At 44.2% G+C, this 23,741-nt stretch overlaps 1 protein-coding gene across 1 annotated transcript; it reads left to right on the forward strand.

The window, feature by feature from the left end:
• The first annotated feature begins 20,083 nt into the window (after positions 1–20,083).
• On the forward strand, positions 20,084–21,481 carry IQCF3 (IQ motif containing F3). Its single transcript, XM_049862073.1, has 3 exons — positions 20,084–20,101; positions 20,252–20,302; positions 21,092–21,481. Exons 1-3 carry the CDS (start codon positions 20,084–20,086, stop codon positions 21,479–21,481), a joined length of 459 nt encoding a protein of 152 aa, XP_049718030.1.
• The last annotated feature ends 2,260 nt before the right edge of the window (positions 21,482–23,741 follow it).

A 23,741-nucleotide genomic window follows, 5' to 3' on the forward strand; every position in this document is an offset into this window, starting at 1 on the left:
AGCCCCTTACAGCTGACAGGGACCTCAGGGAGATTGGAATAAGGCATCTCTTCTTCTGGGAAGGTGCAGTCCAGGTCCAGACCCACAGCTCAGTGGGGCATTGTGCTGGATTTCAGGGCCCACTCACTTCCTGGTCCAAGCACCTGTGTGCAGAACATGATTGCCAAGTGTATGTGGCAGTCCTGGTGTAGAGATAGCAGAGAACAATCGACCATAGTTTATGACCCAGTGCTTCCGTCCCTGGTGTATGCCTCAGAGAACCTCTCCTACTTGGGCCTTAAGGAGTCCTGGATGGGGCATCATCCCTGCATTGTTTGTGTGGTGCAGAGAGGGGCCTAGGGTTTTTGGTGGAATGACTCTAGGCTCCAGCTGAGACAGGAGGCTCGTCCTCCTGCAGTGTGAGGGTCTATACAAGGTCTCATGGCCACCAGCTGTAGTGCAAGAATTCCCAGGGAGCTGGCTTCAGCAAGGCCACACTCCCTGGGAAACCCCATGCTCAGAAGCCAGCTAGGTGCCCACTTGTAACCCCAGGAAAGAGGTAGAGACTCACATTTCAGGCCGAGCGGAAATCTCAGGACTAATGTGTGTGCAACTAAGACTGTGATAAAGAATTCTTGAGCTAAAGAAGCAGAATCTCTGATGGCCAAGAACAAGACTGAAGAGCCCTAACAGCGATGCCAAAGAAGCCTAATAAGTGTGTATTCAAAGGACAGGCAATGACCTCTTCTCCAGGGAGGAAGAACAAGCCGTTATTAAAAAGATGTAAGAATGCGTCTCAGAGAGGAACAAAATCAAAACCCAATAGATGGATGAAGAGCAGAAGGGGCATAACTGAAGTGCAGATTAACAGTGGGAAGTTTGACGTGAGGAATTCTCCTGAAATGCACACAAAAGGGCAGAGAAGTGGCAAGAGTAAAAAAGTAAACAAAGGGAGCGTTGATGCAGAAGTTCCAGCGTAGATCAAATGTGTGTTCCTGAGAGAGGAAGGACAGAGGCTGAAACACTCAAATCATTGGGGAGAGAGGATTTCCCAGAGCTTTGTAAATACACAACTGCCCCCAGAGATAAAGGAAAACAGATCTCCAAACACATCACAGTACAATCCCATAACTGATGAAGGTAAAGCATACACACTGAAAGAAGAGATAAAGCCAACACCTTACCTACTAAGGAGCAAATGTCACAATGACGTCAGCTTTCTCAGCAGCAACACTGGGTGCGAGGAGAGAGTGGAGAAGCATCCCCAACTTTCTGAAGAGATATCTTTTTAAGCACAGAATTATAAACTCACCCAAAATGTTGTTCAATTGTATGAGCAAAGGAAAGATCATTTCATACATCAAAGACCCACAAGTTTACTCTACCACCCAGAAAGATTTACTGGGCAATGAACTCCGTGACAATGAAAGATCAATCTAGGGAATAACACAAGAAGCAGCGATGAGTAGAGAAGCCAGTAAAATTTATTCTCAAGTGTAAGCAAGATATGACTGTAAAAATTTTAATATCAACTTAGAAATAATGCTTAAGATGATAAGAACATTGGAGGCTATTGGGGGGAGTGAGAGGAAGAAGGAAATTGGACTAAAGTTCTTGCCTTATTTAGAGGGAGGTGATAGACGTTTGCTCTAGATGTTAATAGCAAATTATAAAATAAAATATATGTTAATATTTAATTTTAAGTATTAGAAGAAAAAAAAGATGTGTAATTTCTGTATCAATTGGGAATTGTGTTTGGATGCTACAGTGGAAACCTAGGCAATAGTTGCTCAAATAAATTAGAGGATTATTATTATTTTTTTAATAATTTTTACAGTGCTTTAAGTGAAAGTTTACAAATCAAGTCAGTCTCTTACACAAAAACCCATATACACCTTGCTACACACTCCCAATTACTCTTGCCCTAATGAGACAGCCCGCTCTCTCCCCCCATTCTCTCTTTACGTGTCCATTTCGCCAGCTTCTAACCCCCTCCACCCTCTCATCTCCCCTCCAGGCAGGAGATGCCAACATAGTCTCAAGTGTCCACCTGATCCAAGAAGCTCACTTCTCACCAGCATCCCTCTCCAACCCATTGTCCAGTCCAATCCATGTCGGAAGAGTTGGCTTCGGGAATGGTTCCTGTCCTGGGCCAACAGAAGGTCTGGGGGCCATGACCACCAGGGTCCCTCCAGTCTCAGTCAGACCGTTAAGTCTGGTCTTATGAGAATTTGGGGTCTGCATCCCACTGCTCTCCTGCTCCCTCAGGGGTTCTCTCTTGTGTTCCCTGTCAGGGCAGCCATCGGTTGTAGCGGGGCACCATCTAGTTCTTCTGGTCTCAGGTTGATGTAGTCTCTGGTTCATGTGACTCTTTCTGTCTCTTGGGCTCATAATCGCCTTGTGTCCTTGGTGTTCTTCATTCGTCTTTGATCCAGGTGGGTTGAGACCAACTGATGCATTTTAGATGGCTGCTTGCTAGCGTTTAAGACCCTAGATGCTACTCTTCAAAGTGGGATGCAGAATGTTTTCTTAATAGATTTTATTATGCCAGTTGACTTAGATGTCCCCTGAAACAATGGTCCCCAGACCTCTGCCACTGCTACACTGGCCTTCGAAGCATTCAGTTTATTCAGGAAACTTCTTTGCTTTTGGTTTAGTCCAATCGTGCTGACCTTCCCTGTATTGTACTTGTCTTTCCCTTCACCTAAAGTAGTTTTTATCTACCATCTAATTAGTGACTGCCCCTCTCCCACCCTCCCTCCCTTCCCCCTCTCGTAACCACAAAAGAATGTGTTCTTCTCAGTTTAAACTATTTCTCAAGTTTTTATAATAGTGGTCTTATACAATATCTGTCCTTTTGCAACTGACTAATTTCACTCAGCATAATGTCTTCCAGGTTTCTCCATGTTATGAAATGTTTCACAGATTCCTCACTGTTCTTTATCGATACGTAGTATTCCATTGTGTGAATATACCATAATTTATTTATCCATTCATCCTTTGTTGGGCACCTTGGCTGCTTCCATCTTTTTGCTATTGTAAACAGTGCTGCAATAAACATGGGTGTGCATATATCTGTTCTTGTAAAGGCTGTTATTTCTCTAGGATATATTCCAAGGAGTGGGATTGCTGGATCGTATGGTAGTTCTATTTCTAGCTTTTTAAGGAAACGCCACATCGATTTCCAAAGTGGTTGTACCATTTGACATTCCCACCAACAGTGTATAAGTGTTAGAGGATTATTTTTATCTCATGTAGAAAAAGTCTGGAAGAAGGCAGTTCAGAACTGGTGTGGTAGCCCACAGTATCATTAAAGAAAAAAAAAAATCCAAACCCATTGTCAATGAGTCAATTCTGATTCATAGCAACCCTACAGGACAGAGTAGAACTGCCCCCCAGGGTTTCCAAGGAGCGCCTGTCAGATTCAAACTGCCAGCCTTTTGGTTAGCAGCCATAGCACTTAACCACTACGCCACCAGAGTTTCTAATATTATCATTAGGGAACTAATATTCTTCTATCTTCCCACCTCTTCACTCCTCTCCCCACATCTACCCCACCCCGCATCCTAGGGATGTAAGCCTAGTCCTTATACTCTCAAAATGGCTACCAGAGAGCTAGCCATCATGTCAGCATTTCAGGAAAGAAAAGGCAAAAGCAAAGGGCAAAAAGGTCTCCTTAAAGAACTTGAGGGTAATTAACTACAATGGCAAAAGGATTGGACGTTTATTGCTAGGCTCTATTGGTTAATGCGCTCGGCTGCTAACTGAAAGGATGGCAATTTGAGACTACCCAGAGGCACCTCAGAAGAAAGGCCTGGCAATCTACTTCCAAAATATAAGACATTGAAAACTCTATGACAAGTACAGTTCTACTCTAACACTCATGGAGTCACTATGAGTTGGAATCAATTCAATGGCAACTGGTTTTTGTTGTTGTTGTTCTATTGAAGCTATAGGAAAAGAAAACAAAGACTACGGTCAAGTAACAGGCAGTTGAAATCCAAATGTGAAAGCCAGAGGACCTCCTTGGTAGCATATAAAGAAGCTCTCATCTGCAAGTGAAGGGCAGAGAAAGGTGAGGGCCAGGCCCAGGACTTAATCTTTAGAGTGACCGACTTCTTGAGAAGGTTAAATTCTCAACCAAGACAGGTCTGATATGCCAAGATCAGGACCATGATGGAGAAAGAATGGAATCCTAACAAATGAGATGAGATCATTTGGGTTGATGCCACCCTCCTGACCCCCAGATCTTGAATTCCTAGATTTCTCTGAACCCTATGAGTCTGAAGAAGTATGACACCTCTCCCTAAACCCATTGATAGCAACTGGGACAGCAGGAAACTGAAGAAGTAAATTATATAGGCAGGTAGCCGAGACTCTCAAGCAATCCACCACTGTGGCACCAGCATCCTTCCTTCATATATGAAAATATTATTTATGTGATAAAGACATTGACAGGCCATATGAAGATACAGCTGAGGTACCAGCTTAAAGTTGAGACTCTACAGAATGGGATGCTACCCTGTTGTTGTTGTTGTTAGGTGCTGTCGAGTCTGTTCCAACTCACAGCCACCCACTGTACCCCAGAACGAAACACTGCCTGGTCCTGCACCATGTTCACAATTGTTGTTATTAAAGGGCAGAGAAAGCTGAGGGCCAGGCCCAGGACTTCATCATCAGAGTGACCGAGTCTTGAGCCCATTGTTGCAGCCACTGTGTCAGTCCATCTGGTTCAGAGTCTTTCTCTTTTTCACTGGCCCTCTGCTTTACCAAGTATGGTGCCCTTCTCCAGGGACTGATCCCTCCTGACATGTCCAAAGTATGTAAGACGCAGTCTTGCCATCCTTGCTTCTAAGGAGCATTCTGGTTGTACTTCCTCCAAGACAGATTTGTTTGTTCTTTTGGCAGTCCATGGTATATTCAATATTCTTCACCAACACCACAATTTAGAGGAGTCAATTCTTTTTCGGTCTTCTTTATTCCTTGCCCAGCTTTCACATGCGTATGAGGTGATTGAAAATACCATGACTTGGGTCAGGCACAGTTTAGTCGTGAAGGTGACATCTTTGCTTTTCAACACTTTAAAGAGGTCCGTTGCAGCAGATTTGCGCAATGCAATGCATCTTTTGATTTCTTGACTGCTGCTTTCTTGGGTATTGATTGTGGATCCAAGTAAAATGAAATCCTTGACAACTTCAATCTTTTCTCCGTTTATCATGATGTTGCTTATTGGTTCAGTTCTGATGATCTTTGTTTTCTTTATGTTGAGGTGTAATCCATATGGAAGGCTGTGATCTTTGATCTTCATCAGTAAGTGCTTCAAGTCCGCTTCACTTTCAGCAAGCAGTGTTGTGTCATCTGTATAACACAGGTTGTTAATGAGTCTTCCTCCAATCCTGATGCCCCATTCTTCTTCATATAGTCCACCTTCTCAGATTATCTGCTCAGCATACAGATTGAATAAGTATAGTGAAAGGATACAACCCTCATGCACACCTTTCCTGACTTTAAACCACATAATATCCCCTTGTTCTGTCCGAACAACTGCCTCTTGATCTATGTACAGGTTTCTCATGAACACAATGAAGTGTTCTAGAAATCCCATTCTTCACAATGTTATCCATAATTTGTTATGATCCACACAGTTGAACGCCTTTGGATAGTCAATAAAACACAGGTAAACATCCTTCTGGTAGGGTATTCTCTGCTTTCAACCAGGATCCATCTGACATCAGCAATGATATCCCTGGTTCCATGTCCTCTTCTGCTATCCTAAATCACCCTAAATTAATGCCCATTACATGTTGCTGAGTCTGTAATAAGTAGAAGACATGGGTCTTGGAACCAATGTGTGCAAGTGGTAATATTCCTGCTTACTGTTCGCCCCAGGTACCTCTTCGGGGGAATTTGTGTTTTCCATCCTCACAATTTCAGTCTGTCTCGCTAAAGCTCCTGGTTTCTAGAGAGGGAACACATTCATCAGGGAACATAGTAAGAGTCCCATTGAACTTCAAGTTATGGCTGCCAACTGGTCACTACAGACTGCTTGTGCCAAGAGAAAAGCAAGCAATGAAAGGGGGTGTAATGCAAAAATGGCAGGTGTAATTAACCCTGATTATCAGGAGGAGGTGGGGCTGCTTATACACACTATGCGGGCTGATACAGACTATGAATGCTGCTCAGGTAATTCACTGGGACATCTCTTGGAGCTCCCCTGCCCAGGTGTAAGGATAGATGAACAAGTACAGCAACCACAGCAATCATGTGCAGAGAAGTGCACAGTAACCATGGAATCAGATCCTGTGGGATGAGGGTTTGTGTCACCCACTTGCCCCCAAGTCAAACAGCTAGATCAGCAAAGATGCTAGTAGAGGGTGAGGGAATCTGGAAAGGGTGGTGGAAGAAGAAGAAAAGGGGTGTAATGGCCTCAAGATCAATTGTAGCATGAGGTTCTGTAATATGTCTCTCTGACCCTTCTCTTTTAAGTTTTCCCAGGAAACAAGGCCAACCAAAATCTTGAAGAAGCTGATGCCAGATGGGAGAAACTTACTATGGAAAGCTGGTGAATCTGAGTGGTATAAAGGGATGGACAGTAGTGGATATATGGTGCTTTGTCCAGATCCCTTCTTTATGACTAACAGCTGTTGGGAGTATTGGGTGCTGCTGGATCACAACTGTGTCTCATATTGGGAAGTGCCTTTGGCAACAGGAAAGAGACTTGACCAGGTTGTGTTCTCTTCTAAGGGACAGCCTCAGAGCTTTGAATGGTTCATTCTGGTTCAAACCCCTGCTGAAAATTTGCATTTCTGGCAAGTTCCCAGGTGGTGCTAATGCTGTTGGTTAGGGAACAATTCTGAAAACCTCTAAACCCAAAAAGAAAAAAAAAAACCAAACTCGTTGCCATCGAGTCAATTCTGACTCATAATGACCCTATAGGACAGAGTAGAACTGCCCAATAGAGTTCCCAAGGAGTGCCTGCTGGATTCAAACTGCCAGCCTTTTGGTTAGCAGTCATAGCACCTAACCACTATGCCAACAGGGCTTCCAAGAAACACTAGTACCAAAAAAAAAACCTGTTGCCATCGAGTCAATTCCGACTCATAGTGATTCTATAGGACAGAGTAAAACTGCCCCGTAGGATTTCCAAGGAGTGCCTGGTGAATTCAAACTGCCGACCTTTTTTGGATAGCAGCCAAACTCTTAACCACTAGCCACCAGGGTTTCCAAGAACCACTAGTAGAGCCGCCCAAAAATCAAACCCATTGCCACAGAGCTGATTCTAATTCATAACTACCCTATAGAACAGAGTAGAACTGCCACATAAGGGTTCCAAGAAGTGGCTGGTAGATTCGAACTGTTGACCTTTTGGTTAGCAGCTGAATGTGCCACCAGGGCTCCGCTAGCAGAGCAGTGGTTCTCAAAATTTATTATACATAAGAATCACCTGGGAATCTTGTTAAAATGTAGATTCTGATTCAGTATATCTAAGGGTGGAAATGCAAATTATCAGCAGGGGTTGGAACTGGAATGAACCAGTCGAAGCCCTGGGCAGCTACCAAGGCCAGGTCCCCTCACCTCAGTTTGGAACAACTCTGAAGGGCGATCCCAGCTCCAAAAATCCTTGTAGGATTTGCTGAGGCTTCAGTGGGACAGGGTGGGGCTGGGATCACCAGGAAGGAGAGAGGGAAGGGTCTCTTGTGGGCAGCCACTCCACCCACAGCCCTGAAGCAGTGGATCCCAGCTGGGCCACTCAAGGGTCTTGGATTCATTCTCAAAATCCACATGCCAAGACCTCCTGGTTGGGGCTGTGGACATTTGCAGGTAGAAGAGAGGGCCCATACTCTTTAGTGGGGAGATCCCGAAGGTTCAGGGCTGCCACTGTCTGAAGCCTAGAAAAACCACATTGTCTTGGTTTCTTTCTCCTGCTCCCCACATTTCTCTCTCAGGCCCCCAAGTCCCCAGGTTTCCCCTCTCTCCTCTCTCCCGCAGGTTTCTTCTTCCTTTTCTTCCTCTGCTTTTCTAGTGTCACAACCTCTCCCCCAGCACCAAAGTGTGCCTGCATCCTCACATCAGACCTGGGGACTTTCAGCTCCAGCCCATGTCCACCCTCAATCCCTACTGAGAAAGAGGGTGGAGGGAAGGGAATGACAGAATCTGTTGCCAGGAATGGAGAGAAGGGTCTCAGGCCCTGAGGACTTCAGGTCTTCCCAGAGAAGAGGGCCAGGGGTGGATATTGCATTCATTCATTCAACGAGCAATTATTTGTCATTATGCCCCAGTTCTGTGCAGCCTCTGGGGTCACAAACACGAAAAATGCTCAGGCCCTGCCCTCAGGAGCCAGTAAAGGAAGAGCCGGTCAGCAAACAGGTGACTAAAATAGCATCTGATAGTCCCACAGTGGAGATCTATAATAGGGGGTTTGGGATTTCCCAGGGTGCAGATCCACCAAATCACCCCTAGCGGGGTTGCTGGGAGCACAGCTGTGCCAAGATCAGCATTTGAGGGTCACCTACCTGGCATGTGGGGGCAGGGGCAGAAAAAATGAAGGAGGCAGGGACTAATGGGGAGGATCCTTCTTAGCACAGCCCACTCCCAGGAGACATGCTTTTCTGCTGGCTGTTGAACTGAAGGCATATGGAGAGTGCTGATCTCATTAAGATGCTCACAGCCCCCTCCATTCTGCTCTCCTTCCCACTCCTCCCTGAATCGTATACTGAGAACCTCTAGGGGGAACTCCAGGAAAAGTGGTAGAGGATGAAGGGTGGGGGGAGATGGAGAGAGACCCCAGAGTGCTGGCACCTCTGCAGCTGGGGGTCAGCTATGGTGGCCCTGAGGGGCCTTTGTATCTCGTTCCCTGTGCTGTGTCCCTTACCTCATCTCACCCCCACCATACTTGCCCCAGGCCGTTCACCCTGTGTTGCCAGGTCTGCCAACACCCCCAGACCCTGGGCCTCCCCACTGTTTGGGTCTCCCTCCTTCCTGGGCCCTAGCACCCAATTTCTCTGGGCTCCACATGTGGGCTCCTTCCCTGTGCCTTTGGGGCACAGGGACTTTCATTCTTCCCCTAGCACCTCTAATGCCACAAATCCTAGTACAAAGATCTCTGTTATATCCAAGACAAATGGAGGTCATTTTTGTTTGTTTATTTTTTATTGTGATAAAGTAGTATAATAATGTAAAATTTGCCATTTTCAAGTGTACAATCCAGTGATGGAAACGCTGGTGGTGTAGTGATTAAGTGCTATGGCTGCTAACCAAAGGGTTGGCAGTTTGAATCCGCCAGGTGCTCCTTGGAAACTCTATGGGGCAGTTCTACCCTGTCCTATAGGGTCGCTATGAGTCCGAATCGACTTGACGGCGCTGGTTTTTTTTTTAATCCAGTGATATTAATTACATTTACAATGTTGTACAACCATCATGACTATTTCCAAAACTTTCTCATCACTCCAACAGAAACCAGACAAAAATTGCCCATTCCCCCTACCTCCAGGCCCTGGTAACCTCTAATCTACTTTCTGTCTCTATGCATTTGCCTATTTTAGATATTTCAGGTAAGTAGAATCATATGATACCTGTTCTTTTGTGTCTGACTTATTTCACTTAGCATAATGTTTTCAAGATTCAATTCATGTTGCAGCATGATCAGAACTTAACTTCTTTTCTTACGTATAATTTATTTTTGTTGTGAATATACACAGCAGAACGTATATCAATTCAACAATTTCTACACGTACAATTCAGTGGCTTTGATTACATTTGTCAAGTTGTGCAACCATTCCTACTCTCCTTTTCCGAGTTTTCCCTCCCCCATTAACATAATCTCAGTGCTCCCTAAGTTTCTTATCTTTCAAGTTGTTGTCAATTTGATCCCATATAAAACCACCAAACACGTTGCTGTTGAGTCAGTTCCTACTCATAGTGACCCTATAGCACAGAGTAGAATTGCCCCATAGAGTTTCCAAGAAGCGCCTGGTGGATTCAAATCATGGACATTTTGGTTAGCAGCTGTAGCTCTTAACCACTATGCCACCGGGGTTTCCTTGATCCCATGTAGATATGTCTTAAAAGAGCACCATGCTCAAGGCAGACATTCTTTACTAGTTAACCTAAACTATTGTTTGGTTTTTTAATTTTTATTTATTTATTATTGTACTTTAGATGAAGGCTTACAGAACAAACTAGCTTCTGACGATCCCTCTTACAACAAAGACCCAAAAAATCAAGTGAAACAATTATATTTATGACAAGCTAGGAGCCCTGAACTTCAAAGGCAAAGTTAGAAAATGGACTGAGTGGCAGGGGGCGAGAGAGACAGTTCAGAAGCAGAGAGGAGTTGCCAGACCTGAATCGCTGGGATCCCTCAGGCACCATTCCTGGAAGCAGCTGCGGCAGGTTGGTGGTAGCATTCAGCCGCAGTTTCCTTAGAGTGAAGCAGCCAGCTGCACAGCCTACTCACACCTCCGGAACCAGAGAAGAATGGCGCTCTTGGTAAAAGCTAAGTATTTGAGTATATTTTACCAGGTTCCCCGCCCCCAAGCTGGCTTCAGTGGCTGTTGATTTCCCTGGGCCTGAGATAGGTCCATTTGAGCACCCTGAGGCATATTCCTGGACTTGGAGAAGGAACAAATTCACAACAGGGGGAAAAGATAATTTGCCTGCTCCACTAACCTGGGAACTCAGGATAGAAGCAGCTTCTGTCCAGGCATAAATGGTCCATGGACTTTGAATACCTTTCCCCCCTGAATGGACCTGTGTGGGCCTATTTCAGAAGAATAGGCCCTTGCTGGCAGACTGCAACTGTTTAAGTTGTGTGGTGAAGAGGTGGGTGTTTGATAATTTGGTACTGCTTTGCCTATTAAACAGGGTCCTCACCTACCCACGTAAGAGGCATAAGGACTGGTGGCTCCACTCAGGGCACCCAGCCACCCACAAAAGGAGTCCAAGGATAACAGGTACCTCCCAGTCCTTACAACTAAAAGCATTGGGTGCCCATGGTCCATCTGCAGAACCCACCCACCTGTACACTTTAGGGATCAGGGACGTGCTTTCCTCAGAGACACTCGGGGGACAGTTCTCAACCCCCTGCCTTGTTCAGAGCGTGACCCCCTGCTGCAACCAGATACTGGTACCTGCACCAAACACCCCTGCCCCTCTAAGACTGTAGGACAGAGCCTGTACCACACACTTTATGACCAGCTACCTGGACACCTGAGCTGAATCCACACAAGAAAAGTGAATGGACTCATAAGCTCATATACTTGATAATAGCTCTAGCCATCTGGTTACAGGACGTCCAAGCTCCAAAGGTGAAAATAATCAAGCTAGCTCACTCAAGCAACCCATTTGGGTATATCAAAACAAAACAAAGCAAGAAACTAGGATACAGTAAGCAAACATAAAATAAACTAATACAATAACTTATAGGTGGCTTGGAGACAACAGTCAGTATCAAACCACATAAAGAAACAGACCATGATCACTTCGACAAGCTCTCAAAACAGAGAATCAAAGGATCTTCTGGATGAAGGTGCCTTCCTAGAGTTACTGGATGCAGAATTCAAAAGATTAATGTACAGAACTCTTCAAGACATCAGGAAGGAGATCAGGCAATATGCAGAACAAGCCAAGGAACACACAGATAAAACAGTTGAAGAAATTAAAAAGCTTATTCAAGAATATAATGAAAAATTTAATAAGCTGCAAGAATCCATAGAGAGACAGCAGCCAGAAATTCAGAAGATTAACAATAAAATTACAGAATTAGACAACTCAATAGAAAGTCAGAGGAGCAGAATTGAGAAAGTGGAAGGCAGAATTGGTGGCCTTGAAGATAAAGCACTTAGCACCAATATATTTGAAGAAAAATCAAATAAAAGAATTTAAAAAAACAAGAAACCTTAAGAATCATGTGGGTCTCTATCAAGAGAAATAACCTACAAGTGATTGGAGTACCAGAACAGGGAGGGATAACATAAAATACAGAGAAAATTGTTGAAGACTTTTTGGCAGAAAACTTCCCTGAAAGGCTGATGGATAATACCCTGAGACGGAGGCATTGAAAGAGGTGATGGTCACACTTTACCCAACTCTTCATAGAGTTGGTTGTGGTTGTTGTTGTTAGGTGCTGTAGAGTTGGTTCCAACTCATAGCAACCCTATGTACCACAGAATGAAACACTGCCCCGTCCTGTGCCATCCTCACAATCATTGCTATGTTTGAGTTCATTGTTGCTGCCACTATGTCAATCCATCTCATTGAGGGTTGAAGGTCTTCCTCTTTTTCACTGACCCTCTGCTTTACCAAGCATAATGTCCTTCTCCAGGAACTGGTCCCTCCTGATAACATGTCCAAAGTACATGAGATGAGGTCTTGTCATCCCTACTTCTAAGGAACATTCTGGCTGTACTTCTTCCAAGACAGATTTGTTTGTTCTCCTGGCAGTTCGTGGCATATTCAGTATTCTTTGCCAACACCATAATTTGAAGGCATCAATTCTTCTTCGATCTTCCTTATTCATTGTCCAGCTTTCACATGCGTATGAAATGACTGAAAATACCATGGTTTGGGTCAGGCACACCTTAGTCCCCAAGTGGCATCTTTGTTTTTTAACACTTGAAAGAGGTCTTTTTGCAGCAGATTTGCCCAGTGCAATATGTCATTTGAGTTCTTCACTGCTGCTTCCATGGGCATTTAAGCCATTTTACTATTCCCTTGTTCTGTTTGAACAACGGTCTCTTGGTCTATGCACAGGTTCCTCAGGAGCACAGTTAAGTGTCCTGGAATTCCCATTCTTTGCAATGTTATCCACAGTTTGTTATGATTCACATAGACAAATGTTTTTGCATAGTCAATAAAACAGAGGTAAACATCTTTCTAGTATTTTCTGCATTCAGTCAAGATCCATCTGACATCAGCAATGATGTACTTCATTCCATGTCCTCTTCTGAATCTGGATTAAATTTCTGGCAGTTTCCTGTTGATGTACAGCTGCAACTGCTTTTGAATGCTTCTTAGCAAAATTTTACTTGTGCATGATATTATCAATATTGTTTGAAAATTTCTGCATTCTGTTGGATCACTTTTCTTTGGAATGGGCACAAGTATGAATCTGTTTCAGTCACTTGGCCAGGAGGTGTCTTCCAAATTTCTTGGCATAGATGAGTAAGCACTTCTAGCACTGTATCTGTTTGTTAAAACATTTCATTTGTTATTCTGTCAATTTCTGGAGCCTATTTTTTGCCATTCCCTTCAGCGCAGCTTGGACTTCTTCCTTCAGTACCGTCAGTTCTTGATCATATGCTATCTCCTGAAATGGTTGAAAGTCAACCAACTCTTTTTGGTGCAGTGACTCTATGTATTCCTTCCATCTTCTTTTGATGCTTCTTGTGTGGTTTCGATATTTTCCCAGTTGAATCCTTCAATATTGCAACTCAAAACTTGAATTTTCTCTTCACTTTTCAGTTTAAAAAAATGCCGAGTGTGTTCTTCCCTTTTGGCTTTCTAACTCTAGGTCTTTGTACATTTCATTATAATACTTTGTCTTCTCAAGTTGCCCTTTGAAATTTTCTGTTCAGTTCTTTTACATCATCAAATCTTCCATTTGCTTTAGCTACTTGACATTCAAGATCAAATGTAGAAGTCTCTTCTGATATCCATTTTGGTCTATTCTTTCTTTTCTGCCTTTTTAATGATCTTTTGTTTTCTTCACATATGATATCCTTGATGTCATTCCACAACTCGCCTGGTCTTCAGTCACTAGTGTTCAATGCATCAAATCTATTCTACAGATTGCCTCTAGATTCAGGTGGGACATACTCAAGGTCATATTTTGGCTTTTGCGAACTTGTTCTAATTTTCTTCACCTTCAACTTGAACTTGCATATGAGCAATTGATGGTCTGTTCCACAGTTGGCCCCTGGCCTTGTTCTGACTGATTATAATGAGCTTCTCTATAGTCTTTTTCCACAGACGTAGTCAGTTTCATTCCTGTGTATTCCAACTGGTGAGGCCCACATGTATAATCCCAGTTTATGTTGTTGAAAAAAAGTATTTCCAATGAAGCCGTTGGCCTTGTAAAATTCTACCATGCGATCTCCAGCATCGTTTCTGTCATCAAGGTCATATTTTCCAACTAACAATCCTTCTTTGTTTCTAGCTTTCACATTTCAATCATCAGTAATTATCAGTGCATCTTGATTGCATCTTTGATCAATTGCAGACTGAGAAGTTGATAAAAATCTTCAATTCCTCATCTTTGGTATTAGTGGTTGGTGTGTAAATTTGAATAATGGTCTTATTAACCTGTCTTCCTTGTAGGCATATGGATATTATCCTATCACTGGCAACATTGTACTTCAGGATAGATCTTGAAATGTGCTTTTTAATGTTGAATGTGACACCATTCCTCTTCAATTGTCATTCCCGGTATAGAAGACCATATGATTATCTGATTCAAAATGGCCAATACCAGTCCGTTTCAGCTCACTAATATCTAGCATATATACCTATCTTTTTGTGGTCCATTTCATTTTTGATAACTTCCGATTTTCCTAGATTCATACTTAGTACATTCCATGTTCTGATTATTAATGGATGTTTGCAGCTGTTTCTTCTCATTTTGAGTTGTGCCACTTCAGTAAATGAAGGTCCTGAAAGCTTGACTGCATCCGAGACATTAAGGTCAACTCTACTTTGAGGAGATGACTCTTTCCCAGTCGTATTTTGTGTTCCTTCCAACCTGAGGAGTTCATCTTCTGGCACTATACCAGAGGATGTTCTGCTGCCAATGTTTTCTGAAGTAGACCACCAGGTCCTTCTTCTTAGTCTGTCTTAGTCTGGAAGGAAGCTCTGCTCAAACCTGTCCACCATGGGTCACCCTGCTGGTATTCAAAATACCAGTGGCATAGCTTCCAGCATCACAGCATCATGCAAGCCACCACAGTATGACAAACTGACAGATGCACAGGGACAGAAAAATGGACGTTGCTGGGAAATGCGGTGGGGATTGCTAAAGATGGCTGGCTTTTAAACAAGCCAGAATAACTAATTGACTCTTTAAAATATGTTATTATTAGCTGCTGTTGAGTCAACTCTGACTCATGGTGACCTTATGTACAACAGAACAAATCGTTGCCTGGTCCTGAGCCATTTTCGTGATCACCAGCATGTTTGAATCTATCCTTGCAATAACTATTGGGCTAATCCATCTCACCAACGGTCTCCCTCACCTCTACTTCACCATCCGTGATGTCCTCCTCTGGGAATTTATCTCTCCTCGTGAAGTATCCGAAGCAAGAGTCAGACAATGTCCTGTAGTGATTCATAAGGGCTTTTTTTTTTTTTTAATAATACTTTATTGTGTTCTTGGTGAAGGTTTACACAAGTTTAGGTTCCCATCAAGAGTTTATACACAAGTTGTTTAGTGGCATTGATTGCTTTCTTCTCAATGCTTGAACATTCTCATTATTTCCATTTTGCGTGTTTCATTTTTATTAATCTAGTTTCCCTGTTTCTCACCTTTGTTTTAAAGTAGTTCTTGACTGTTTGGTCTCATATAGGTGATTTTTAAAAGTACTTACGGGTGATATTCATTATTTTTTGAGCCAATTTGTTATTTGGCTACAAGGTGACCTTAAGGATTTGTTTCAGCTCAAGGTTTAAAGAGTATCTCAGGGCAATAGTATCAGGGAGTCCTCCAATCTGAACCAGTCCAGTAAGTCTGTTTTTTGTTTTTTAAAGGAATTTGAGGTTCTGTTGTACATTTTTCTCCCATTCTACCAAGGTCCACCTATTGTGACCCTGATTAGAATGGTAGTTAGGTGCCATCTAGTTCTTCTGGTCTAAGGATAAATGAGGATGTGGTTTGTGTAGACTATTTGCGTTGTAGACTACCGTACTTTTACACAAAAAATGTGTGCCTTTTATGTTTGTTTGCTAACCACATCCTCCTCCACGAGGTATTTTCATAAGCACCACTATGCCAGTTTTTTTTAGATGTTGCTGTAAAAAAAAAAAAAGCTTAGTGTGATTATGAAAATACCTCAAGGGGGGAGGGCACGAGTGGCAAAGAAACACATATGGCATGAGTTATTTGCATAAAAATACAGTAATTTCTTCTTTGAGTCTTTGATTTCCTTCTTTCTCTTGCTCCGGATGAGTAAAAAAAAAAAGAAACATAATTGTATCTTAGATGGACACTTGCAAGTTTTTAAGATCCCAGACACTATTCACCAATCCAGGACATAATTTTATGAACTATTTTATGCCAAGTGACCAAGAAGTCCCACGAGGCTATCGTCCTAATCTTTCAAATCCAGAAATGTAGTCCCTCAAGGTATTTGGTTATATTTAAGAAGTATTTATAACTGTGAGCAAATAATCCAAGAAGCTGGACTGTGTGAAGAATAATGGGGCATCAGGATTGGAGGAAGACTCTTTAACAACCTGCATTATGCAAATGACACAACCTTGCTTGCTGAAAGTGAAAAGGGCTTGAAGCACTTACTAATGAAGATCAAAGACCACAGCCTTTGGTATGGATTGCACCTCAACATAAAGAAAACAAAAATCCTCACAACTGGGCCAATAAGCAGAATCATGATAAAAGGAGAAAAGATTGAAGTTTTCAAGGATTTGATTTTACTTGGATCCACAATTGACAGCCATGGAAGCAGCAGTCAAGAAATTAAAAGACGCATTGCATTTGGGTAAATCTGCTGCAAAAGGATCTTTTTAAAGTTGGAAATGGAGGGATGTCACCTTGAAGACTAAGGTGCGCCTGACCCAAGCCATGGTATTTTCAGTCGCATCATATGCATGTGAAAGCTGGACAATGAAGAAGGAAGACAGAAGAATTGACACCTTTGAATTGTGGTGTTGGCAAAGAATATTGAATATACCACGGACTGCCAAAAGAACGAAACAAATCTATCTTGGAAGAAGTACAACCCTCAACGAGGTAGACTGACACAGTGGCTGCAACAATGGGCTCAAGCATAGCAATAATTGTAAGGGTGGTGCAGGACCAGGCAGTGTTTCATTCTGTGGTACATAGGGTCACTATGAGTAGGAACCAACTTGGTGGCACCTAACAAAAACATAACTGTGAGATTCATATGGTTGGCTAATTTTTGGAAATGAATCACCAGGCCTTTCTTCCTAGTCTTAGTCTAAAAGCTCTGCTGAAACCTGTCTACCCTCAGTGGCCAGCTAGTATTTGAAATACTGGCAGCATAGCTTCCAGAATTGCAAGCAACTCACGAGTCACCACAGTACAACAAACTGATAGGCAGGTGGTGGATTTAAAACATGGACTCATGTATATGGAAACAAATAAATAAAAACAAACAAAGAGACCCAGGTGAAGCTCTCTCTCCTAGGAAGACCCCTGTTTTTCCTGTCCCAGGCCATGGGGCCTGTCTTAGTTCCCTAGTGCTGGTATAACAGAAATATAACAAATTGGGGGCTTTAAAAAACAAAATTTTATTTTCTCACAGTTGATGAAGCTAGAAGTCCAAATTCAGGGTGCCAACCCTAGGGGAAGGCTTTCTCTGTCAGCTCTGGAGGAAAGTCCTTGTCTCTTTGAGCTTTTGCTTCTGGGTGATCGTCATATGGTGTGACATCTAACATCCCCCATCTTTGCTTTTCCTTTTTGCTTGTGTAATCTCTTTTATATCTCAAGAGAGATTGACTCAACCCTGCCTCATTAACATAACAAAGAAAACCCATTCCCAAATGAGATTATAACCACAGGCATAGAGGTTAGAATTTACATCACAAATTTGGGGAGGACACAATTCAATCCGTAACAGGCCTTTCCAGTCCTCTGTGCCTAGTGGCATTGATCTGTGTCTGGTTTCAGCCTGAAGACACATGCACCTCTGGTGTCTCCCATGATGAGAGATCCGCAGATTCTACAGTGTCTCCTACATGTGCCCTAGACCCCACCATGGCTCTGCCCTGCCAACTTCTTGCATTCTCACCCTCTTCTAAATAGGTGTTTTTCTCACTCCTTGTATGTCAGATTCTGTTTTTCTCATTCCTTGTATGACTGACATGTTAATGGCAGAAGAATGTTCCATTTGGTCTCAAGCTGCAAGGTGGTGAGGAGTTACCCTTGGGCAACTAGATAAGGAACTGATAAGAGAACTAGAGGAGAAAAGGGCATTGCCCAGACTGGCAACCCCTGATGCCACGTCTTGAGGCAACAGGATGTGATGTTAGGAGTCTCCCTATGAGCAGGGGCTGAGAACACTCCTGGTGGAACATTGGGTCGTGGGAAGAAGACATGTGTGGAGACAGGTGGCCAAAGAGTAGAAATAGAAGTCACCATATGGGTGCACATGCTGCCCAAAGGCCTGGCTTTTCTGAGAGCGGTGCTTCCATTCTCCACATCCACCACCAGGCTGGGCCCTCAGCTCTCTAATCTAGAGCCTGTCCTGGGCCAACCAGACTCCTCTTGCTCCTCCGGGCCTTTGCGTCAGCAATGCTGATCGAATTGGCAGGTGTTGCTGAAGCTAGGATATGCTGACACCATGGCTGGGATGGCCATTTTCAGTCTCGTGCACACAGGACCTTAAGGAGATACTCTGCAGAGACAGAGAGAAGCAAAGGTAGGAGACAGGCGCAACAGGAGAGGGAGAGGGAGAGGGAGCAGGTAGCACAGTTTCTGGCCTCTAGGAATTGTGAGCTCTCCTGCATTCCGCTGGTGGTGCTCCTTCAACTTAGGCTTGTCGGAGGGCATCTTGATCCCAAGGTCCCAGTGCCCCTGCCAACAAACACATTGCACATGAACTGACCTCTGCTCTCTGCCAATCACCATCTTCCAACACTCTCTCTCTCACTCTTGTCCTACCAGCTTCCCTGTGCTCCATAAGTCAGGTGCCAACACCAGAAGTGTCTACCCTGGAGAGGGGCACCATCTCATACACAATGATGTAAGTTTGAAAAATTTCTCCACTCCACTGAATTTCAGATACAGGGTTAGAAGGGTTTGTTTTAAGGATCATGTATTGGTAAGTGTCTTAGTCATCTAGTGCTTCTATAACAGAAATACCACAAGTGGATGGCTTTAACAAAGGGAAATTTATTTCTTCCCAGTTAAGTAGGCTCAAAGTCCAAATTCAGGGTGTCAGCTCCATGGGAAGGCTTTCTCTCTGTTTTGGCCTTCTCATCAGTCTTCCCTTGGTCAAAGAGCTTCTCAGGCACAGGGACCCCGGGTCCAAAGGACACGCTCTATTCCTGGTACTGCTTTCTTGGTGGTATGATGTCCCCAACTCTCTGCTTACTTCCCTTTCCTGAGAGATAAAAGGTGGTATAGGCCACACCCCAGGGAAACTCCCTTTACTCTGGATCAGGGAGGTGACCAGAGTAAAGGTGGTGTTACAATCCCACCCTAACCCTCCCAACATAAAATTCTAATCACAAAATGGAAGACAACTGCACAATATTGGGAATCATAGCATAACCAAGTTGATACTCATATTTTTGGGGGGACATAATTCAATCCATGATGGTAAGTTAATTGCCTCCAAAAAGCCACAGAAAGACAGGGTGTTACAGTGGCAGGAGAGAGTGAAATTGACTGAGGTACCCCCATCTTGACCCTTCCTCAGCTTCTTTGCTCACCCTCCACAAGCACACTGATCTCCATTAAAAGAGCTGCTTTCCCACTCCCTGGGAACAGAAACCGTAGCAAAGAAGGCAGGAGAGCATGGTGATGGGGTGGGGGGGGGTGCCCACAGGAGCCAGTGCAGTGGGAAGCCCTATGCACTCTCCTCTGCATGGCAGGAACTACTGTCCTCAGTGGTGGATGACAGGAAGGTCCTGGGGCAGGCCAGACAAGAGGTCATCCTCGGGGCAAGAAAGTCTCACAGGGACTATGGTTCCACTGAGGGCTCTAGCGCTTTACTGGCAGGAAGGAAATGGACAGGTGTTTCCTCTTGATCCAACAACTTTGAGGCTGGAGTGGGCAACCTGGTCCCTGGTCACAGATGCCCTTGTGACATCATGGTTGTCTCCTCTTCCATCATCATTCTGCCCCTCCCAGGGCTGGAGGAGCAGCAACCAAAGGGCTTGTGAACACCTGAATCACTGTCCCCAAACCATGGGCAGTAAATGTTGTGTAAGACTCAGAAGGGTGGGAAGTTGCCCTATGACAGTGGGAACTCTAACAACTTCATAGGACCCAAGGAAAGAATGGGGAGCTGGGGCTGTGGGGACTGGGCACAGAAGATAGTCCCCACCTATGTTCTCCCCTACATTCTGATTGCAGAAATCTAGGCCTGGTCCAGATACAGATGCCCTAGAGAGAGAGAGGCTGAAGGTAGGTGGGCCCTGGAATGTGCAAAACCCAAAAATCTTTGATCCTCTGATTCCAGGGTCCCTGGAAGGAAGGATCCCTCTCAGGTTCTACAGGGGACAGTGCAGTGTTGCTCTCCTGTCTCAGTAACCCTGTCCCCATCTGGGTGAGCTGAGTTAGGTGTGGAGAGGCTCGGAATCAGTGTGCAGACAGGCCACACAGGAGGTGGGACACAGCACAGTGGAAAATGGGATGTTGGAGAAGGGGTGGCCTGGGCTTAGAACCACATGAGAATGGCTGAGAGGTAAGTGGTGGAAATAAAAAAAATGTGAGGTGGGGAGGACCCCAAAGGGCTCTGGCACCACTTACAAAAGAAGGCAGCATCATGGGCTGAAATGTAGGCTGAGATTCAGGTCATAAATGAAGATGACTGTCCTCATAAGTATGGGAGCATTGCAAGAGTGGAGCGGTTAGTGGACCTATAGGGACCCCATTGGTTCCTCATACCCACGTCCAGTTGTCTGGAACAGAAAGTGCTTCACCTGGTTTTGTGCGCCTGTGAGGTCCACAGGGCAAACATATCCCCTTTTTATAGACAAGGAGACTGCAACTCAGAGGGTGAGTGGATGTGTCCATGGTCACGGACAAGACGGTAGCATAGACAAAACCCCACCTGGGTCTCCTGGGTCCTCAGAACCACGTGGGTATGAATGCTGACTGTTAAGATTGAGGATCAGAGCCCCTTTGTGGCAGACCCTGGGGCTGCGGTTGATGGTGAAAAATTCATTGTGAGTCTCTGCTTTGCTTGGCCAGTTGCTTCGTGCAAAACTCCAGAGAGAAAGGGCGGCCAGGAAGATCCAGGCCTGGTGGCGTGGCACCCTGGTGCGTCGGACCCTGCTGGTGGCTGCCCTCAGGGCCTGGATGATTCAGTGCTGGTGGAGGACGCTCAGGCTGAGGCAGGTGCATGAGCAACTGCATAAGCTGTTGAAGGCCTATGTAATCCAAGAGCAGGCAGCAGTCAAGCTGCAGTCCTGGGTCCGCATGTGTAGGTGCCAACAATGCTACTGCCAAATGAGCAAGGCTGTCTACATGATTCAGGAGCCAAAGAGCTGCCTCACCTTCCAGACCAATGACCGTTTACAGGTAGACAAGGAAGTCTCATCCAAACAGCTGGAGTTCCACATCGAAATCTTATCAGCCTGAAGGCCTACAGAGTGGTGAATGGGCTCCCTGCCTCAATAAATGTCTGACCGGGTTTTGTGTGTTTCAATGACTCTTACACTCCCGGGGACATCAGAGATTTAGGCCCTGCTGTCTTCTTCTCCACTTGGGAGAGGCTTCAGTGCAGTCCCGCACCCCAGTCTCTGCAGTGCCCCTGACCCCTGTTCTGGACTGATGGAGACCATATGCCACTCACTCTGTATCCAAATCAGAAAATGTGGCCCATGCCTCCTCATACATGCAGAGCCAGGTGAACTATTCCACAGCCCCTGCACCATTTCCTGTCTCCTAAACCTGGAATTGATAGAAGTTGGGATTGATATTCCTGAATACTCTGGGTACTTCCTCTTATAATAGTCACCCCTGAGGCCATGCTCTGTCAGCCTGCCATCAGGGGTCAGCTGGGACCTGGACATGTTGGTTTTCTATTTGTACCTGCCCAGAGAGAAGTCAGGCACTTGGGGCCTCCCCTGTGAGCAGTGCAGCCCAGAAAAAGCACAGGAGGCTGGCCTTAGTAATGCCTGGGCACTAGGTTCTGCAAGCCTTATGCCATCATGGACGCTATTTCTCCTGGGAAACAATAGATAAAGTGATCTTATGGAACCTCAGCTCTGCCTTTTCAGAACCAATTTCCCCAGGGTGCTGAACATAAACAGAAACTGATATTACCTCCACCCTAAGTATGGCACCATTCTTGATGACTTCAACATTCACTAGGATGATGCCACCAAGTCTCTTGCCTCTGACCTCCATTGATTTTGACTTCCATTCTACCTCAGTAAACCATTCCTGGGATCACACCCTAGACTATTGCTTCTCAGTGTCTGTGGAGAAAGATCATTTTATTAAAAAGTCCAACCCATCCAGATGAATTATTTTGTAGAACACAATAAAAATTAATTATGAGAAAATAAATGAAAAAGACGTATAGACTATAAATCTTTTTTTAATTATTAAATTGAACATACATAAAATTACTATTTCAAATTGTGATAAAAATTTCTAAATGCTTACTCTCAATCTCTGTACTCATTAGTAACAAACCATTCATGCTTCATGTCATGGATTGAATTGTGTCCAGAAAATATGTGTCACCCTGGCTAGGCCATGATTCCTAGTTGTTGTTGTTGTTAGGTGCCACCAAGTCAGTTCCGACTCATAGCAACCCTATGTATCTCAGAACGAAACGCTGCCCAGTCCTGCACCATCCTTACAATCGTTGTTATGCCTGAGCCCATTGTCGCAGCCACTGTGTCAATCCACCTCGTTGAGGGTCTTCCTCTTTTTCGCTGACCCTGTACTTTACCAAGCATGATGTCCTTCTCTAGGGACTGATCCCTCCTGACAACATGTGCAAAGTATGCAAAATGCAGTCTTGCCATCCTTGCTTCCAAGGAGGTTTCTGGTTGTACTTCTTCCAAGACAGATTTGTTTGTCCTTTTAGCAGTCCATGGTATATTCAATATTCTTCATTAACACCACAATTCAAAGGCATCAATTCTTCTTCGATCTTCCTTATTCATTGTCCAGCTTTCACATGCATATGATGCGACTGAAAATACCATGGCTTGGGTCAGGTACACCTTAGTTTTCAAGGTGACATCTTTGCTCTTCAACACTTTAAAGAGGTCCTTTGCAGCAGATTTGCCCAATACAATGCGTCTTTTGATTTCTTGACTGCTGCTTCCATGGGTGTTGATAGAGGATCCAAGTAAGAAGAAATCTTGACAACTTCAGTCTTTTCTCTGTTTATCACGATGTTACTTATTGGTCCAGTTGTGAGGACTTTTATTTATGTTGATGTGTAATCCCTACTGAAGGCTGTGGTCTTTGATCTTCACCAGTAAGTGCTTCAAGTCCTCTTCACTTCCAGCAAGTAAGGTTGTATCATCTGTATAATTCCGGTTGTTAATGAGTTTTCCTCCAATCCTGATGCTCCATTCTTCTTCATACAGTCTAGCTTCTCAGATTTGCTGATTGAATAGGTTGAATAGGTATGGAGAAAGGATACACTACAACCCTGACGCACACCTTTCCTGACTTTAAACTACTCAGTATTGCCTTGTTCTCTCCAAACAACTGCCTCTTGAGCTATGTACAGGTTCCTCATGAGCATCATTAAGTGTTCCAAAATTCCCATTCTTCGCAATGTTATCCATAATTTGGTATGATCCACAGTCAAATGCCTTTGCATAGTCAATAAAACACAGGTAAACATCCTTCTGGTATTCTCTGCTTTTAG

This window comes from Elephas maximus, chromosome 20 (genome assembly GCF_024166365.1).
Source record: "Elephas maximus indicus isolate mEleMax1 chromosome 20, mEleMax1 primary haplotype, whole genome shotgun sequence".
In the NCBI taxonomy this organism is placed as follows: domain Eukaryota; kingdom Metazoa; phylum Chordata; class Mammalia; order Proboscidea; family Elephantidae; genus Elephas; species Elephas maximus.